The sequence below is a fragment of the Papaver somniferum genome, chromosome 4, assembly GCF_003573695.1.
Source record: "Papaver somniferum cultivar HN1 chromosome 4, ASM357369v1, whole genome shotgun sequence".
In the NCBI taxonomy this organism is placed as follows: Eukaryota; Viridiplantae; Streptophyta; class Magnoliopsida; order Ranunculales; family Papaveraceae; genus Papaver; species Papaver somniferum.
In genome coordinates, this window is record NC_039361.1 from 46,066,906 (window position 1) to 46,085,400 (window position 18,495).

An 18,495-nucleotide genomic window follows, 5' to 3' on the forward strand; every position below is an offset into this window, starting at 1 on the left:
TGAACAATTTGAAGGACCAAATATGAATTATTATTTGCTATAATTACAAGACTATTGTTGAAAATTTGCATATGGAAATGACCACACATGAAGATTATATTCAAACAACAAGTCCCTCATGTATCAACTTGTAGTATTGTAGGCCTGTAGGGCATATTAACTAGGATGATGACTCCACCATAGACAAAAAGCTGGGATATATATGAGAAACTGAGGTTGGTACCAGATATAAATGGTGTGTGTTTAAATAGGGCCACCAAATTCTAAACTTTTGAGCCGGTAACCACCATAATGCGAGATAAAGTGAGCTGCAACTAATTTACGTCCTAAAATACACCATCACTTACACATCTTTTGAAAAAAGCCCTCCCTTCTTAAGCCATAAAACGTGCCTATCCTTTTCCTTATTCTTGATGAGGAAATTGGTCTCTCTGGAAACAACTTGACGAAGAAAAAGAGTTGAGAATATTTCCAATCTTCATGCTGGTTGGTGCATTTGATGTGAAACCCTAATTAAAGTTCCTTGCATTTAGTGGATACCAAATCAAGGCAATTCTCAACTTGATACTCCACCTACTGAATGAATGAATCCTCGTTGTAGTGAAAGAAAATGTAAATCAACATCAGCAACTCCGCTTACCTACTCAATATCCCTTCTATATAAACTGGACTTAAGCTTCATTTGTATCCATATGATTGCCATCTCTCTCTCTCTCTCTCTTTCTCTCTGCGTATCAAAGTTATGGCATTCAACAAAATTTCCAGTGTTTCTTTTTCTGCTTTTCTCCTACTTCTTCTTATGCTCTTCTCCAACTTTTTCCAGCCTTCATACACGGTACCTCCACCGCAGAATTTTATTCTCACGCTTCAGTGGGGTTATACTGTATGCAAAGACAAACCAGTATGTTTAACTTCGAAATTCCGGAGAGAATTTTCTATACACGGACTTTGGAGTGCACCTGAAACAAAACCATGTGTAGGTCCGTATCCATTTATCCATGAGCTCTTCAAGGGTCCTATTAAGAGCAACTTAGAGGCAAACTGGTTCGACGCTGAGAATAACAACAACATTTTTCTGTGGAAACATGAGTACGAGCGTCTGCACTAAATTCGGCGCACAGCTTGGCAACACAGTAACATATTTCCAGAATGGGTTAGATGCTTGTGCGACATTCCCGAGTTTAGGTCTAACAGTTCTTCACCTCTATTTTAACCAACAATCCGTTCCCGAAGCTACCGTTTATGCGACACTTAGAGCTCACTTGCAGAATAAGAATTTTGCAACAATCTGTAATTCCAATTCGGATCTTCAAGAAATTCGTCTCTACTTTAAGTATCAGATGAACACCGGAACAAAGGGCTGGACGCTTGAAGATCTCCCATTAGCTCACATGCAAAGATGCGCTGGCAATGTTAGACTTCCTCTCTCGTAAATGGGTTTGTAAGCTGCTATTTGGTATGAATGAATTATATGAAATAAATTGTATTTGAATTTCCTACTATCTGGAAATATTTACTGTCTCTTCCTATTTCTCAAGTATTTGTATGCAGCTATTGATATAAATGATGAAATGAAATTGAAAGTTTAAGCATTTGAGTTCGTTTTGTTCCCTTGTTTTGTTTTAGCTTTTAATCAGTTTATAAAGCATTCTCTGCACCCATTTATTTTAGCTGCGAGTCATGTTTTGAGTTATGGTCTCAGTGTTTATTCTTCAACTGCGAAGTCATGTTGATTTGATTTTTGGTTATGGTCAAAATGATGTTTTCTTAAAGGAATATATTATCTCCTTTGGATGGTTTACTTTGAAATGCTAAGAGCAGCTTGAATTTGATGCAGTTGTGTGGCAAATCCACTTTTTTGGATTTAAGACCCACCCTTGAGTTAAACGGCATATGAGAGTGGCAACTCATTTTTGGACAAGGTAGCTAGTTACGACCTTACAGTTAAATTTGTAGGTTAAACTGATTGCTTCATTATAGTTGGGCTAAGGAATACTAACAGTAAATGGTTCAAAAGTCCAGCTTGAAACTTCCCTGAACTTTTCTGATTAATACCATGATAAGGGAATAAAAAATAACAGACTTTTAACAACTACTCTCTCTCAATTCACAAAGTGACGAGTTCTTGGGAGAATGCATCAAACACAAGCAAGTGATTCAATGTAATGAAGGGAACCCGATAAGCCCCCAATTCAAGCTGCTGAATGAACATTATACTCAGCAAAAGTATGAATTTCTGTAATGCTAAATTCTTTAAGATCACATGAATCAGCCCTTTTACCAGCTAAAAGCACCACCCAGCTTTGACAATGATTCTTCTTCATCTTCCTCTAGGAGCAGTACCATTCTATAAAACGGGAGTCCTATCAACTGGAAGAGTATCAAACCCTGGATACGCAATTACAAATGTTTCTGGGTCGATCTTGTACATTAGTTTCCACCCTGAATAATCAGTCTCCATCTTCAAAATACTGTAATTAGTACAACATGATGCAAGAGCCTCAATAAGATATAAATGATCCACGCACTCACCGAAATACACAGCATTCGATTCATCAATAAGATTTTTCAGGACTATGACCAATTGGAATTAGTCTAATCTTGACAGTATTCACTTTCAGACCTGCAACAAATTCAAAACAATGAAGCACAGAGAACAAGTTATACAATTCTTTCTTCTTGTTATCTAAGAACAGTGGTATTGTGCCGGCTGCGTAATGCCAGTGATTGACCTCAGACCCATTCTCAGACACAGAAAGACCAGTAAATAACTTTAAATTAGCAGCTCTGCCAATGTATCCAGAGAAACCTTGCCTAACTCCCCTGCTGCTCCTGAAAAGACCAAATGCTGAGTCATTTATTAAAACAGAAAAAACAGCAGGAGTAGCAAATTTTAACCATTTGCTACTACACCCATGTTGTGTGAAACAAACTTGAAGTGCTTCCAATTATCTGTCAAAAGCCTTCTCAATTTTTGCAAATTTTACTATGAGAGTACAATCACTGTCTGCCCTCTATTTAAGCCACTGAACTGGAGATGTAAGCACACAAAAACAATCAAATCGACCAGCTTCTCTCCCGCAATTCACAAACTGGAGAGTGTTTCAGAGAATGCATCAAACGCAAGCAAGCGACTCAATGTAATGATGAAGGGAACCCCATAAGCCCCCAATTCGAGCTGATGCATGAACATTATACTCAGTAAAAGTATGGATTTCTGTGATGCTCAATTTTTTAAGATCATAAGAGATAACCCTTCTACCATCTACGAGCACCACCAGCTTTGATAGTGAATCTTCTTCATCTTCCTCTAGGACCAATACCATTCTAAAAAGCATAAGAGTCCTATCAACTGCATAAGAATCATACCCTGGATATGCTCTAATAAATCTTTCCAGGTCGAGCTTGTATATTAGTTTCCATCCTGAATAACCAGTCTCCAGCTTCCAAATATTGTAACTAGTGTAACATGACGCAAGAACCTCAATAAGATACAAATGACCCCCGCACTCTTCGAAATACACAGCATGCGACACAGTATGATCAGAAGTAGTTGGAAAAGGAAACGGCTTTACTAGTTCTTGCACAATATCAAAATACATGGACGATTCAGTTGTAGTGTTATCCGCAGTTGCAATCCAATGCAAAGAACCATTCCAGTAGACACCGGACTTTGTAAAACTATTAGGAAGCGCATAAAATGGATTAACAGATGAAGAGCTTACCTTCTTCCAGGAATTCATTTTAGAGGAGTAAATTTCGATATAATGATTGTGAAGGTATTCATCATCATACCATTCAAAGTCCCAATCTTTCACAATATCTCTCCAAATGCAGATAACTTGATAGTGATCCGGTGACTTGATTGGATCAAAAGCCAAGCTGATACTGGAAACCTTAAAGCAACAATCCTCTCCCACCACATCTCTGAAAGGGGACGGAGGAAGAATTTTGCATTGTCTTGTCGTTGGATTATAAATGTAGGTCCGGGTTGTGTAAACGCGAGGCGCATTCTCATCGTTTATAACTTCAGTCTCCTTAATGCAACATAAAAGACCATTACAAGACTGAACGATTCGGACCCCATTTTCAATGATCTGGACACCATTTTCAGTATGTGTAATCACTTGCTCAGATTCAGCAAAATTCAGAGTTTTAAAGAGGGCACCTTTACCACCCTCAGCAACAACAGCAGTATTAGTACTATATATCACCTCCTCTTCAACTCTACTTCCATCAAGAAGTATAAAATCATATAAAATTTCAAAATCGGGGGAAAGTTTTTCAAAGAATAAGCCACTAATTTTAGAGATAAGGTGACGACGTATATGATTAATAGCGAAGGATGGATCAGTAATGAGACATAACCATTGTTTTGACACAGATTTGAATACAAGCAGAGATTTAATAGGTAGACATAGTAAAATTTCTGTAATCAAATCAATATTATTACCCACTTGTATTGCAGAAGAAGAGGTTGCTGTTGTTGATGATAATGATAAATTCTCAATTGCAGCAACAAGATTTTGCTGATGGTCATCGATTGAATTTGAAGAACAAGAAGAAGCTGTAGAATTCATCATTTTGCGGAAATACCTAGGGTTTATCTTACCAGTAGGGAAGTGAAAACGCAAAAATCGTCTCTCCGTTGTACCTAGTCACACCGATTTAACATACGGCAAAAGTGAACACATAAGCAAAAGTGGTTCAAATTGCAGCAAGTTCAAAATAAGACCCAAACAATAAACAATCAAGGAAATTGCTTTGCTAGCTTTTCCCTCTCGGATTACTCTTTTGTCTCCAGGAGGCTACACAAGTGTAATCCGGTGATTGAAATTAAACCGCATCAAAACCGCACATACACAGAATGAATGATCCTACCACTTAGAGGAAACAAGGTCCCCATATTAACTATTGTTAGAGTGTGGTTTTTATATGGTTCAATTTCAGGGTTCTATATGAGTATTGTGAATGTGGTATTTATGTGGTCAATTTCATGGTTCAACATGAGTATTTGTGTTAAAAAAATAAATTTCTTCAACAGAAATTTCCAAGTCCCTCCACTTCTTTCTATTACAACTTCCTAGCTTTTTAAAACACAACTTCTTCTTCTTCTTTTGACAAATCAAAGGACAAAGTTTATAAAAAAAAGTTGCAGTTACCAAATAAGTGGCAGAACTATCTAAAATTACAGAGGAGAGAAACACAGAATTAGCAACTGCCAACTACAACATTCCAATTGCTAATAAGTGTACTTAATGAGTTACCCTTAAAGATCCTATGAGACGTACCCAATTAAACAAAGTACACTTAATAGAGATGATCAACGACTTCCAATTTCTTCTTCTCTTGCCGCCATACGAGCGTTTCTTTCTTTCCATATTGTCCACCAAATTGCAAAAGGGATAAGACTCCAAAACTTCTTTTTCATGTCATTACTCTTTTTGTTTGGCATTCCCATAAAATAAGCTTAACATTCTCCGTGAAAACCCACTTCAAACCTAAACTTTCAAAAAAGTAACTCCACAACTTTATAGTTACCTTGCAGTGAAGGAAAAAGATGCTCATTAGTCTCCATCTATTCATTACAAAGAATGCAAATACTTGTATTTGACTTACCGGTTCTCACCTAAAAATCATTAGTTGGGGAACCATTAAAACATAGAGTCCAAACCAAGAAAGAAACCTTTAGTGGAATTTTCGGATTCCATAGTTGCTTATGCGGAAAAGATAAAACCCGTCAATATCTAGTGAATCATAACAACTATCCACACTGAAATCATCCCCTAACTCTCATTTCCTCTTGTTATCTTCATCAGTATTGTACCCAGAATCATAGAAGGGTCACCAACTGCGACAGTGATATAAGATCTCCAAGCTCAGCTGTTATGATCTTGCTAGAGGTGGGTTAATTATACAATAATTGGTGGAGATATAAATGACTCTAGCATTAGAATAAGTGGCGAACAAGGTTAAGGAAGCGGATTAACTATTTTCATCTCTCATTTATAGATCCAGGGTATGGATTAATTGTCACACCTTTAACATTTTCGTTTTTTCCGATGTCTGACAATGCACTCAATTAGCTTTCAATATTTTTATATGGTTTTTTTTTGATAAATCAAATTATATTGAAGAAAAAAAATGTATTTACATAGGAGTTGCACCTAATAGAAAGCAAGAAAGAGGTCATAATATCCACAAAATCTTATAAACTAATTAAAATAAGAACAAGTTGGCATTTCGTTACTAATTATAAAATCAGTTCTGCTAACATAAGTATTTTTCACACTCGATTGCAGAATATATCCCTTTTAGCCAAACTGCCCGTCGAGAAGTTAATCTCACGATACACATGTTCAAAACTGAGTTCTTCGTAACTGGCACATGCATCTAGTGATCAACGATTTCTCAATTGCCAAGGCAAACTCGTAGATTTACAGGCACGGATAATACTACAAGAATTTGAACGTACCCTAATCTTGCGAAACCCAAACTGAACTGCCCATTTCAGGCCATAAGTGATTGCCCAAAATTCAGCAATGTAATTAATAGTATATCCTGGGCCAAAACTAACTGCTCATAATCACTCACAGAAATCATTATGAGTTATAACACTAACGCCTGCAACACCTGGGTTATTCAAAGCAGCGCCATCGCAATAAAATAATAGCTCATTCTCCACATGTGAGTACCAGTGACACTCAATGGGAGAAATAATTTGTATTTTCCTGCATTATACACGAAAATAATTCACAATCATCAATTATGTATGAATGTCAAACACAAATCCCTTATACCGGTTAGAGAATGCGTGAATCATGTGATGGACTTTATCCTTAATCTTTCGAAATTAGCAGTTGCCCCGCCAAAGAAAGCCTTATTCTGCAATTTACATAATTCAAACCTTATAGCCATAATGAAAATAAGCCATAAATATTTGATCATACGACTCTTTCCATTAAGAGTCATATAAGAAGTAACAAAATTATACGCTGGTTCAAGCTTGAAAGTATCAGCAATCCAGTTCCAAATTTGAACAACAAAAACAATATTTTCATGTATATTTCTACCTTTAATAAAAGTTGTTTGTTTCTCTAAAACCAAGTCCCCACTAACATTATTAAGCCTCCTGAAAATACTCTTAGTAAATATCTTAAAGAAAAAATTACCAACTCTGATTAAGTAATTATTCTAAAATCTTTAAGACAATCAGCATTATGTACCTTGGTAGAAGAACAATAATCTCATATCGCCTTTATAAGATTAAACTAAATGATATCCCAGTACGAAAATTCTCAATGGGATACTTTCCCAAGGAGCGAGCCCACCTTCATGTATCTGTGCGGCTTTGGGATGGTTCCAACGAACGGTCTGTCCATAACCACCCGACCCATCCCAGTATTTTATTTGTGTGTAAAAACAACGCAAAAAGCATCTTTACATGTTAAAAAATATCTTTCGTCAACAAGAATTAGTTATTCTAGAGATATCATTTATTCATTTATAAATCGGAAGCTTTCCTTGAGTCTCATTCACACCATTCAAAGTTTTCTCTTTAGATCAGTCTTTTCAACCATGGCTTCTTCTTTAAACTCTCAAATCACTGGTATTACTTCCAAGATGCAAAACACAAGAACTATAGATATATGTGCTAGATAGATGAGAAGAGCTGTGAGGGCCAAAACAACTATCTCTGAAGCCTCTGAGAAACTGAATACCACTTTAATTGGTAAGTTGTTTATCAAAGATCCCGTTGAAACTGAAATAATCAGAAAAGAAGCTAAAACCCGTTGGAATAGATACAGATTTAAGGAGATAAGACGTCTAGAGAGCAACATTTTTCTGTCAAGTTTAACTTTGGGGAAGTTATGAATGTCATTCTGATCCTTAATGCTCATTTGAATCTTAAGAAATATGATGCAACAATTCCGGTAAAAGATTGGGTATTCGATGAGCAAGAATGGACAGTCCAATTCCAACATATTCTGCTTGAGAATCATTCTGCATCAGTGGTAGATGATGTTATTGCAGAGCTAAGAACAAAACTTTGGACAGACCCGGAGGATTGCAAACCTTCTTTTGGTAATACTATTTCTGCTAGAATCAAAATAAATCTCTCAAAATCTCTACATAGAGGTGGTTGGTGGAATACGATAGCAGGAGGTCAAACTTGGATTCGATTCCACTAGGAAAGATAACCGCACAACTTATGTCCAAAGTGTTGTACCATTGATCATGGTGAAGATGAATATCTTAACACAGCAGATGAACTGATAATCAGAAGATTTACTAATGAACATAGAATATATTCATGAACTCGCTAGAGCTTATGGAGATGAGATAGTTGAGGATATGGATATTCTCATACAAAAAATCTGTGAAGCTGTCAAGAAGCAAAAAGAAATTGAAAACAAAGATGAGGAATCTAGCAGAAGCCACAAGAGGTCTAGATTTGATGATCAAGAAAATAACATGGAGGGAAATGCTGAAAATCCACCACTAATTAATGATTTTGATGGTATGGAACATGACTTGATTGAAGAAGGACAAGCTGATACAAGGGAGAATTCCCATGAAATGAATGAGGCCAATAATCCTTTGGTAAATAATCTTGCTCTCTTTTTCAATTTTCCACCTGCATTTAATTCTTATGATTTATAACTGCTACTTGCATTTAAATTGGTTGACTTGACTTCTTTAACTGCAGCTTTAAATAACCCAAATTCTAATAACTTATATAGCAAGTGGTGGTCCCCGGCAACGGCGCCAAAAACTTGGCAGGCCCGGAGGGGTGTATAAAATGAAGCGCAATGAAAACGGGGGCCTACAGTAATACCGCAAGTGCACGGTCGTCAGTTGTAGCTCGTGCAAGTACGGGTCGATCCACAGAGATCGGGTGTGTTTGGAGTGTTTCTAGCTATTTTGGGTTCTAGTTGCTATTGGGCTATGAATACCCTTTGGAACTGTTGGGCTTAATGGGTTTGTTTTTTTTTAACAATGAAATACTTTAGGCCTTGGGCCTGTGAAGTGAACTGAGCCTTGGACTCAGTTGGTTTGGTCTTGGGCTTTTGAGTTTAGGCTTTTGATTAAGCCTGAATTGGATTGGGCCTTAATGAATTTGGGCTTTGGTTTTAAACAACTGGGCTTTGGTTAAGCCCACAGTTGACTGAATTGGGCTTCAGTTTGAATTGAGCTTTGGGCTTGAGTGCACAGCAATGAACTGAATTGGGCTCAGCTGGCTTTGATCTTTGCTTGGCTGCAGGAACTGTAAGACTGCACAGCAGCTGCACAAGTGAGCAGCAACAGTTTGCAAGGCAGGGGAAGAAGTGGCAGCAGCACAAGTGACAGAGAAGGCAATGCACAACAGGAGAAAAGCAATGCAGCAGCAACAGGGTTGCAGCAGCAGAGAAGAAGCAACAACAGCAGATGTAGCAGTGTAGCAGAAAAAGGCAGCAATGCAGCAGAATGTACAAGCAATAAAAGGCAGCAGGAATAACAAGGCAGATGCAGTGGGTAACTAAACAGCAACAAAAGGGAAGATACAACAGGGCAACAGCAAAAGCAAAGAACAAAACAAGATGAACCAAGGCCTAAGGCCAAGGGCAAGGTTGTGGAGAAACTGACAGAGCAAGGCTAGGCTAAGGCAGAATACAGGCAATCACAAATAGAATGGGAAGAAAACTAGCTTGCTATGAGCACTAGTTTCTCCCAATGCACAATCAGCACATTGCATACAAGCATACACAGGGAATGGCAAGAAAATCAGCTTGCTTTAAGCACTGATTTCTTCCATTACACAATCAGTTCATTGCTTCAAATGTATCTAGCCTAACATTCCTTCAAATGACAGTGAATTAAACATGACTCAACAATGAGGATAAACATATAAACAAACATGAACATAACTAACTGAACTAACAATGAACTAAACCTAAACAGGACATTAGCAGGATATTGCACATTAACAAGAAACAAACAGGAAATTGAAACTTAACACATTAACATTAACAGTGAATAACATAAGCAAGAAATTAACAGTGACAAAGCAAGAAATTAACAGTGAATAACATAAGCACATAAGCACATTTAACAGTGAAACATGAATATTTAACAGGACATGAAAGTCCTGGATGTTGGCTACTCCAAGCATGGTTTCTAACACAACCCATAGTTCCAATTTATAGTCACAGACCCAAATTCCCTAAATTACCTAATTCCCCCAAAATTAGGGTTTGTTCTTCCCCAAATTACAAAAATTGAAATTAGGTTTTACCTAATCACTGATAGCACTCAATAGCTTCGACCCAATCTTCCTCTGACTCCCCTCATGCTATCCACGCCTCCAATTGCTTCATCTATCAATCTAATTCACCAAATCCAATCCTAACAGTGAAGAGGATGGTGGAGTTGTTGAAATAGCTTAATAGGTGATAGGGGTGATGATATTAGTGATGGGTTGCGGTTGTTGTGGAGAGTTGGTGGTTTGGTGGCTGTTGCAGGAGTGGTGGTGATGATGGTGGTGCGGCAGGGAAGGAGGTGGTTCTGCAGAGAGGGGGGTGATGGTGGTAGATGGGTTCGATAGAATGGGAGAAGGGGGTTGTTTGGTTAGGTGGTAGGGCTCGGGTGATAGAGTGTTGAGCGAATCCATCTAGTCTTGATGTTCTGTGACTCTGAGCTGCGAGATGCGAAGCTGGTAGGTAGATCGGACGGTGATGTGAAGTGAAGCTTGTAGCGACCGTCAGATTTTTTGATACAACGAAATCAACGATGCTAGATGGAGTTAGGTACTGTAGTGTTAGGCGGAGATATCAAACTTTGATGAACAGCAAGGGAGCGACCGTTGGATTCAACTACCATCTAATCTGAAGGCTTGGAATTTCAGCGCTGTGGTGCTCGGCAGAGACATCAGATTTTGATGATCTATGAGGGAGCGACCGTCGGATGCTTCTGAGAAATGATCTGATGGCTGAGAACGGAGGCGCTTTTGTGTGTAGAAAATGAGGTTGTGCGCACCATTCTTCGCGGTTTCCTTGCGTAATTTCTCCCGGCTTTTCACTACTTTTCTGCTCTTTTCGCTCCGCGACTCATCCGAACTTTATTTATTACCTAAAAATACAAAATTAATTAATAAAAATATTTATTCTTGAAAACACTGAAAATACAGAATATGGGATAATATGTAGAATTAATGCACAAAAGATGAGTTAAAATGCCAACAAAAAGGGATAAATATATACAATATTTGGCACTCATCAAATACCCCCAAACCTGAATTTTACTTGTCCTCGAGTAAAACAAAACTAAGGAAATCCTAACTATACCACTGTCGCTGGTCTCTCGAATGCATTTAGCATATGCACTAAGCCTTTTAAACCACTAAGTGTCCCTAGTGGACGAGTTGAAGTCTCGTGAAGGTTTACCAGAGGTGTGCCTACAAAACCTAAGGACAAAATATAAGCTCAGATTCCATCAAACGTGACATGTGCAAAACAGTTAAGCTCACAGCAAAATGGAGATGTCAATCTAGCTATCGAAGGCACAATCCTAGCACTGATAACAAATAAAGACATGTGATAAGAGTGTAAAGTGTATCTACACATGTGTAAAGAAAGATCTGAAGTCATGACTACTAATCACCAAGAGATAGTTTCTCAGGCTAAGAACTGAGGTCGAAATCTAGCTAGCTGTCCGGACTTTACGAGAATTGTGAATGAGTTGGAGGTATTTCACAATTACTCGCGTTGTACATCAATGGCATACACCCTCCTTGCTTATTACAAAAAACAACAAAAGATGACTCTTTACATGACTCTTATTTACATTGACAAATCTCTTTTTATTTTTGGAACAAGAGATGATGGAATTGAACAATACTTGATTTTTTTTGTATTTTTCTGATATTTTTTTCTTCTTTTTTTTTTTTTTCTGAATAAATACATCGTTGTTTTTTTTTTTTTTTTTTTTTTTTTTTTTTTTTTTTTTTTTTACAACAAGGAAACACTTTTGATACATAACAAAAAGAAACAAAAGATTACATGACACTTTGCAAGAGGTAGCCCTTTTTGATGCACCCAGTTAAATTCGATGGTTGTTTTTCTTAATGTAACCTCCATCTTCTATCCCAACCAACCAAAGAACAAGCTAGTCAAGTTTCGTTCAGTATTCTAAAGTGATTGGCAATCGTAACTTCCTATCAAACACCTTGAAGATCGAGGCCATACATGTATTTGTAGATCGTGCGCGTGCAAATTTCTTATCACTATGTGAATTGTGCTAGAATCAGGGTGCCTAAATATCTAGACTAAGACTCCTAATAATAATACATATTTGCACAAGAGTCAACATTTCAAGGTAAATGAGCTCCATTTTTATGATTTTTTAATTTTTTAATTTTTTTCAATTTTGATTTTTCAATTTTTTTGGAATTTTTCAATTTTTTTCAAAAAGAAGGAGTTCGTTTTCAATTATGGCAAATTATCATGGTATCTACTCTATACCCCCAAACCTAAACTAAACATTGTCCTCAATGTTTCAAAACATGGAAAGAATTATAAAACAATATATGAAGAGGAACATGCTGAGTAGAGTAAAAGGAGAGAGAATACCCGATTGTACGGTGGTAGCTCGATTAAAACTCCGTTATTCAAGGCAAAAAATCCAACATATTTCAGAGTCACAATGGATGAGCACAAAATATATACAAAAGGAATTTTAACTAACACATTATCTACAAGAAAATTTGGTTTTTTTTTTTTTTTTTTTTTTTTTTTTTTTAATGGGATTGGACTTTTTGGGAAAAATTTGGTTTTGTCGGGAGACATTTGGAAAACTTTGGTTTTTATGGGAGAAATTTTTGGTTTTTGAAATTGGGAGCAAAAGAAAACTTTTTTTTTTTTTTTTTTTTTTTTTTTTTTTTTTTTTTTTAACAAAGAAAATAAAATTTGGTTTTTGAATGGGAGCAAGCCCACTGTGCAAGCCTCTAATGAAATGGAAGGAAGGCTGCAGCCCACAATCGGTTATCAGCTGGGTTTAAACCCAGAGTCCAAAATACAAGTCCAATGGAAAAATTTAAACAAGCCCACACAAAATAAATACAAGCCCACAAATTAAACAACAAGCCCACACATAAATTATTACAAACCCAAAATAGAAAAATAAAAAGCCCAAAAAATTGGGTTAATTATTACAAGCCCACAATTAAAGAAATTTGGAAGCCCACAGGTTGGGTTCTCTCAATGAATGGGTTTAGGCTTACCTTTTTAGCACAGCCCAGCTGCTCTGATATTGTTGCAAAAACCCAGTTGGGTTTTGGTTCTTTTCCTTGGTGGCGTCCCAGCAGAGGAAAAACAGGTTCAGAATCAGCAGGTCCAACAGCAAATGAAATGAAGCAGATGCAGATGCAAATGCTATGAAATGAAATACAAAATAGCTAAGAAAAACACAGATAAAACACAGCACCAATCCCCGGCAGCGGCGCCAAAAACTTGGCAGGCCCGGAGGGGTGTATAAAATGAAGCGCAATGAAAACGGGGGCCTACAGTAATACCGCAAGTGCACGGTCGTCAGTTGTAGCTCGTGCAAGTACGGGTCGATCCACAGAGATCGGGTGTGTTTGGAGTGTTTCTAGCTATTTTGGGTTCTAGTTGCTATTGGGCTATGAATACCCTTTGGAACTGTTGGGCTTAATGGGTTTGTTTTTTTTTTAACAATGAAATACTTTAGGCCTTGGGCCTGTGAAGTGAACTGAGCCTTGGACTCAGTTGGTTTGGTCTTGGGCTTTTGAGTTTAGGCTTTTGATTAAGCCTGAATTGGATTGGGCCTTAATGAATTTGGGCTTTGGTTTTAAACAACTGGGCTTTGGTTAAGCCCACAGTTGACTGAATTGGGCTTCAGTTTGAATTGAGCTTTGGGCTTGAGTGCACAGCAATGAACTGAATTGGGCTCAGCTGGCTTTGATCTTTGCTTGGCTGCAGGAACTGTAAGACTGCACAGCAGCTGCACAAGTGAGCAGCAACAGTTTGCAAGGCAGGGGAAGAAGTGGCAGCAGCACAAGTGACAGAGAAGGCAATGCACAGCAGGAGAAAAGCAATGCAGCAGCAACAGGGTTGCAGCAGCAGAGAAGAAGCAACAACAGCAGAGGTAGCAGTGTAGCATAAAAAGGCAGCAATGCAGCAGAATGTACAAGCAATAAAAGGCAGCAGGAATAACAAGGCAGATGCAGTGGGTAACTAAACAGCAACAAAAGGGAAGATACAACAGGGCAACAGCAAAAGCAAAGAACAAAACAAGATGAACCAAGGCCTAAGGCCAAGGGCAAGGTTGTGGAGAAACTGACAGAGCAAGGCTAGGCTAAGGCAGAATACAGGCAATCACAAATAGAATGGGAAGAAAACTAGCTTGCTATGAGCACTAGTTTCTCCCAATGCACAATCAGCACATTGCATACAAGCATACACAGGGAATGGCAAGAAAATCAGCTTGCTTTAAGCACTGATTTCTTCCATTACACAATCAGTTCATTGCTTCAAATGTATCTAGCCTAACATTCCTTCAAATGACAGTGAATTAAACATGACTCAACAATGAGGATAAACATATAAACAAACATGAACATAACTAACTGAACTAACAATGAACTAAACCTAAACAGGACATTAGCAGGATATTGCACATTAACAAGAAACAAACAGGAAATTGAAACTTAACACATTAACATTAACAGTGAATAACATAAGCAAGAAATTAACAGTGACAAAGCAAGAAATTAACAGTGAATAACATAAGCACATAAGCACATTTAACAGTGAAACATGAATATTTAACAGGACATGAAAGTCCTGGATGTTGGCTACTCCAAGCATGGTTTCTAACACAACCCATAGTTCCAATTTATAGTCACAGACCCAAATTCCCTAAATTACCTAATTCCCCCAAAATTAGGGTTTGTTCTTCCCCAAATTACAAAAATTGAAATTAGGTTTTACCTAATCACTGATAGCACTCAATAGCTTCGACCCAATCTTCCTCTGACTCCCCTCATGCTATCCACGCCTCCAATTGCTTCATCTATCAATCTAATTCACCAAATCCAATCCTAACAGTGAAGAGGATGGTGGAGTTGTTGAAATAGCTTAATAGGTGATAGGGGTGATGATATTAGTGATGGGTTGCGGTTGTTGTGGAGAGTTGGTGGTTTGGTGGCTGTTGCAGGAGTGGTGGTGATGATGGTGGTGCGGCAGGGAAGGAGGTGGTTCTGCAGAGAGGGGGGTGATGGTGGTAGATGGGTTCGATAGAATGGGAGAAGGGGGTTGTTTGGTTAGGTGGTAGGGCTCGGGTGATAGAGTGTTGAGCGAATCCATCTAGTCTTGATGTTCTGTGACTCTGAGCTGCGAGATGCGAAGCTGGTAGGTAGATCGGACGGTGATGTGAAGTGAAGCTTGTAGCGACCGTCAGATTTTTTGATACAACGAAATCAACGATGCTAGATGGAGTTAGGTACTGTAGTGTTAGGCGGAGATATCAAACTTTGATGAACAGCAAGGGAGCGACCGTTGGATTCAACTACCATCTAATCTGAAGGCTTGGAATTTCAGCGCTGTGGTGCTCGGCAGAGACATCAGATTTTGATGATCTATGAGGGAGCGACCGTCGGATGCTTCTGAGAAATGATCTGATGGCTGAGAACGGAGGCTCTTTTGTGTGTAGAAAATGAGGTTGTGCGCACCATTCTTCGCGGTTTCCTTGCGTAATTTCTCCCGGCTTTTCACTACTTTTCTGCTCTTTTCGCTCCGCGACTCATCCGAACTTTATTTATTACCTAAAAATACAAAATTAATTAATAAAAATATTTATTCTTGAAAACACTGAAAATACAGAATATGGGATAATATGTAGAATTAATGCACAAAAGATGAGTTAAAATGCCAACAAAAAGGGATAAATATATACAATATTTGGCTCTCATCAGCAAGTATTCTTAATTTTTACGTGTTACCAACATGAAAATTATTAGTTGGAATTGTCAAGGTTATCTTGGCAAAACTATCGTGATCATCTCTTATACTTAAACAATCTGCACTTTCCAGACCTCATATTCCTATGTGAGACCAAAATAAATGATGATCGTAGTGTCCAACTTACAAACTCTCTTAGGTTTCCAAATCACTGTTTTGTTCCATCTATAGGTAGGGCAGGTGGTATCATACTATTACTGGAAAGATGGGTTTAAGTTTGAAATTATGAATTCCACTAAAAACATGATGCATGATGTTATTGTTAGAGCATTGCTCGGTCGAACTCGCATGCGTTGCTATCTCAAGCATGTTTGTCAATGTTAGTGATGAAACTATAAGTCTTGATTTCTAGCTTATTCATATATGTCTCGGACTAGGACATAAATTGTATAGTTGATCCTTATACTTCATGGCGTTCATCATTTGAAGACGAATAACTACTAAGGAGACCTTGTGGAACTGCATCAACAAAAGGTATGTGGAGACTGAAACTCATCTATTAGTTGGAAAGTCTATTTCTACTCTATCTCCTATATTGAGACATAAGTCGTGTTACGATATAGTTTTCTATTATACACATTTGAGATTTCGAGCTGAGTTTAACTCGCTTACATATTTCTCGGAATATGTGTTGGCAAGCTTTCGCTTCGACCAAGTTCATCTTACATTCTTGACAAAAGTCAGAATATGATTATGTGAAAATTGCCGAGTAAACATCTTACATGGTTTGTGTGATACAATCATTTGGTGTAGACTTGGAATATTTCATTATGATAATTTCAATAACTTGAAAATTAATTTGATGCTAATAATATGTGAAAACGATTATTGCAGGTGCGCACAAAGGATCAATATGCATCTACTTAGCTACCATATCGAGTCCGGAGCATGCAGAGTGCAGGGTTCTGTGGGAGGCAATTTTGTGGGCAAAAGAGATGAACTTGCAGAAAGTACGATTTGAATTAGACTCTCAGCCGGTGGTAGAAGCAGTTAATAACGAAAAGTATAACTGTGATTGGCGGATTCATAATTTACTTCCAGACATCAAAATATTTCTTAAGTTTTTTCGTTCCTGCCAATGTTTTTATGTGCCGAAGGAAAAGAATAAGTTAGCGGACGTGTTGTCCAAATTAGCTAGAGTTGATAAGCTAAACAAAGTTTGGTTATTGAATCCCCTAGTAGGATTGATGTGCAACTATAGGAGGAAGCAAACTATATATATGTTTCTCTTTCAATATAGCATCTTCTTCGATTTCAAAAAAAAAAAAAAAAACCATTGGGATCCGGAGCATTGTCGGTACCCAGATCAAGAACTGCACTCTTAATTAATTTTATCCGGGTTAGGTAAAGCGCCCATCATAAAGCAAAAACGGCATGGTGTGGCACATTGAAAAGTTGGTCATCTAAACCATTAAACTTTCCTTTGTTGATCCATAACCAAGTTGCTCAATTGCGATTGGTCAGAACAATATTATCATTACCATCCTTCAGTTCCATCAAAAAAAAAATTCACCATCCTTCAGCTCTGAGATGGTGTTGTGATTAGGGATGTTCACGGTCGGTTTTGGTTCGGTTCTAGTCAAACCAAAACCGAAACCAATACTATTTTGGTTTCTAAAAATCTAAACCAAACCAATCCATTAACCATTGGTTCGGTTTCCAAATGGTTTCGGTTTGTCTCAGTGGTTTTTGGTTAACCAATAATTATGTCAAACCAAAAAAAAAAAATACACAAATTTGCATATAAAAAAATCGTAGTTGTCGATAGTATTGGTTTACACAAATTTACAGAAAAAAATAAAAATAAAAAAATATCAAGGATAGTTAAATCTTACTCTAAATCTAGAGATCAAAATAAGATATATATATATATATAATATTTTAATTTAGTTATTGACAAATAAAAAAAAGGAACACGGGAAGAAAAAATAGCAGCAGCTGTAGTTGGGGGTGGAGAAGGGAGGCGACTGAGAGAAGGAGAAAGAGAAAGAGAAAGAGGGAGAGTATCATAATGAAATATTATATTTAGAGTTTCTATTTATCCTCTAAATCAACGGGTAGAATCTGATACTTGTAAATCAACGGTAGAAACTAAGTTTAAAAATTAATCGGTTTTCCATTGGTTTTTGGTTCGGTTTTAGAGGTCAAACCAAACCAAAACCAACACTATCGTTTTTCCACTTTCTACACCGTAACCAATCCATTAGTAAATGGTTCGGTTTGGTTTCTTCCTAATTGGTCTGGTTTGGTCCGGTTCCAGCGAAAAACCGAAACCATGTTCATCCTTAGTTGTGATTACGTCTCATGCGAACACAGTTAAGAAAGAAACTCGTTTATTTATATGGCAATCTACGGATATGGGTACGCTCTTTTGTGGACTCCTTCAATAACAAAGAGTAACATTGTTAGTTGACGTAATGACAAATGACGACTTGTTAAGATCTAACACATTTTCGTACAGAAAAACGTGATATGCAGC

General features: G+C 37.5%; 1 protein-coding gene across 2 annotated transcripts; it reads right to left on the bottom strand.

Annotated features, from left to right (window-relative positions):
- Positions 1 to 1,985: 1,985 nt before the first annotated feature.
- On the bottom strand, positions 1,986 to 5,913 carry LOC113275357 (F-box protein At5g07610-like). 2 transcript variants are annotated; one of them, XR_003323563.1, is made up of 3 exons: positions 5,630 to 5,913; positions 2,533 to 5,541; positions 1,986 to 2,461 (listed from the first exon to the last, which is right to left on the bottom strand). XR_003323563.1 is itself a non-coding variant. In XM_026524839.1 (3 exons), the coding sequence occupies exon 3, from the start codon at positions 4,581 to 4,583 to the stop codon at positions 3,117 to 3,119; it is 1,467 nt and encodes a 488-aa protein (XP_026380624.1). In that variant the 5' UTR covers positions 4,584 to 4,654; positions 5,292 to 5,541; positions 5,630 to 5,913; the 3' UTR covers positions 1,986 to 3,116. The 2 variants fall into 2 exon arrangements, 1 of the variants encoding a protein (XP_026380624.1); XM_026524839.1 differs by having other exon boundaries at positions 1,986 to 4,654; positions 5,292 to 5,541.
- Positions 5,914 to 18,495: the final 12,582 nt, after the last annotated feature.

Coding starts and splice junctions, on each gene's coding strand:
- LOC113275357 (XM_026524839.1), bottom strand. CDS start 4,583: ATGATGAATTCTACAGCTTCTTCTTGTTCTTCAAATTCAATCGATGAC.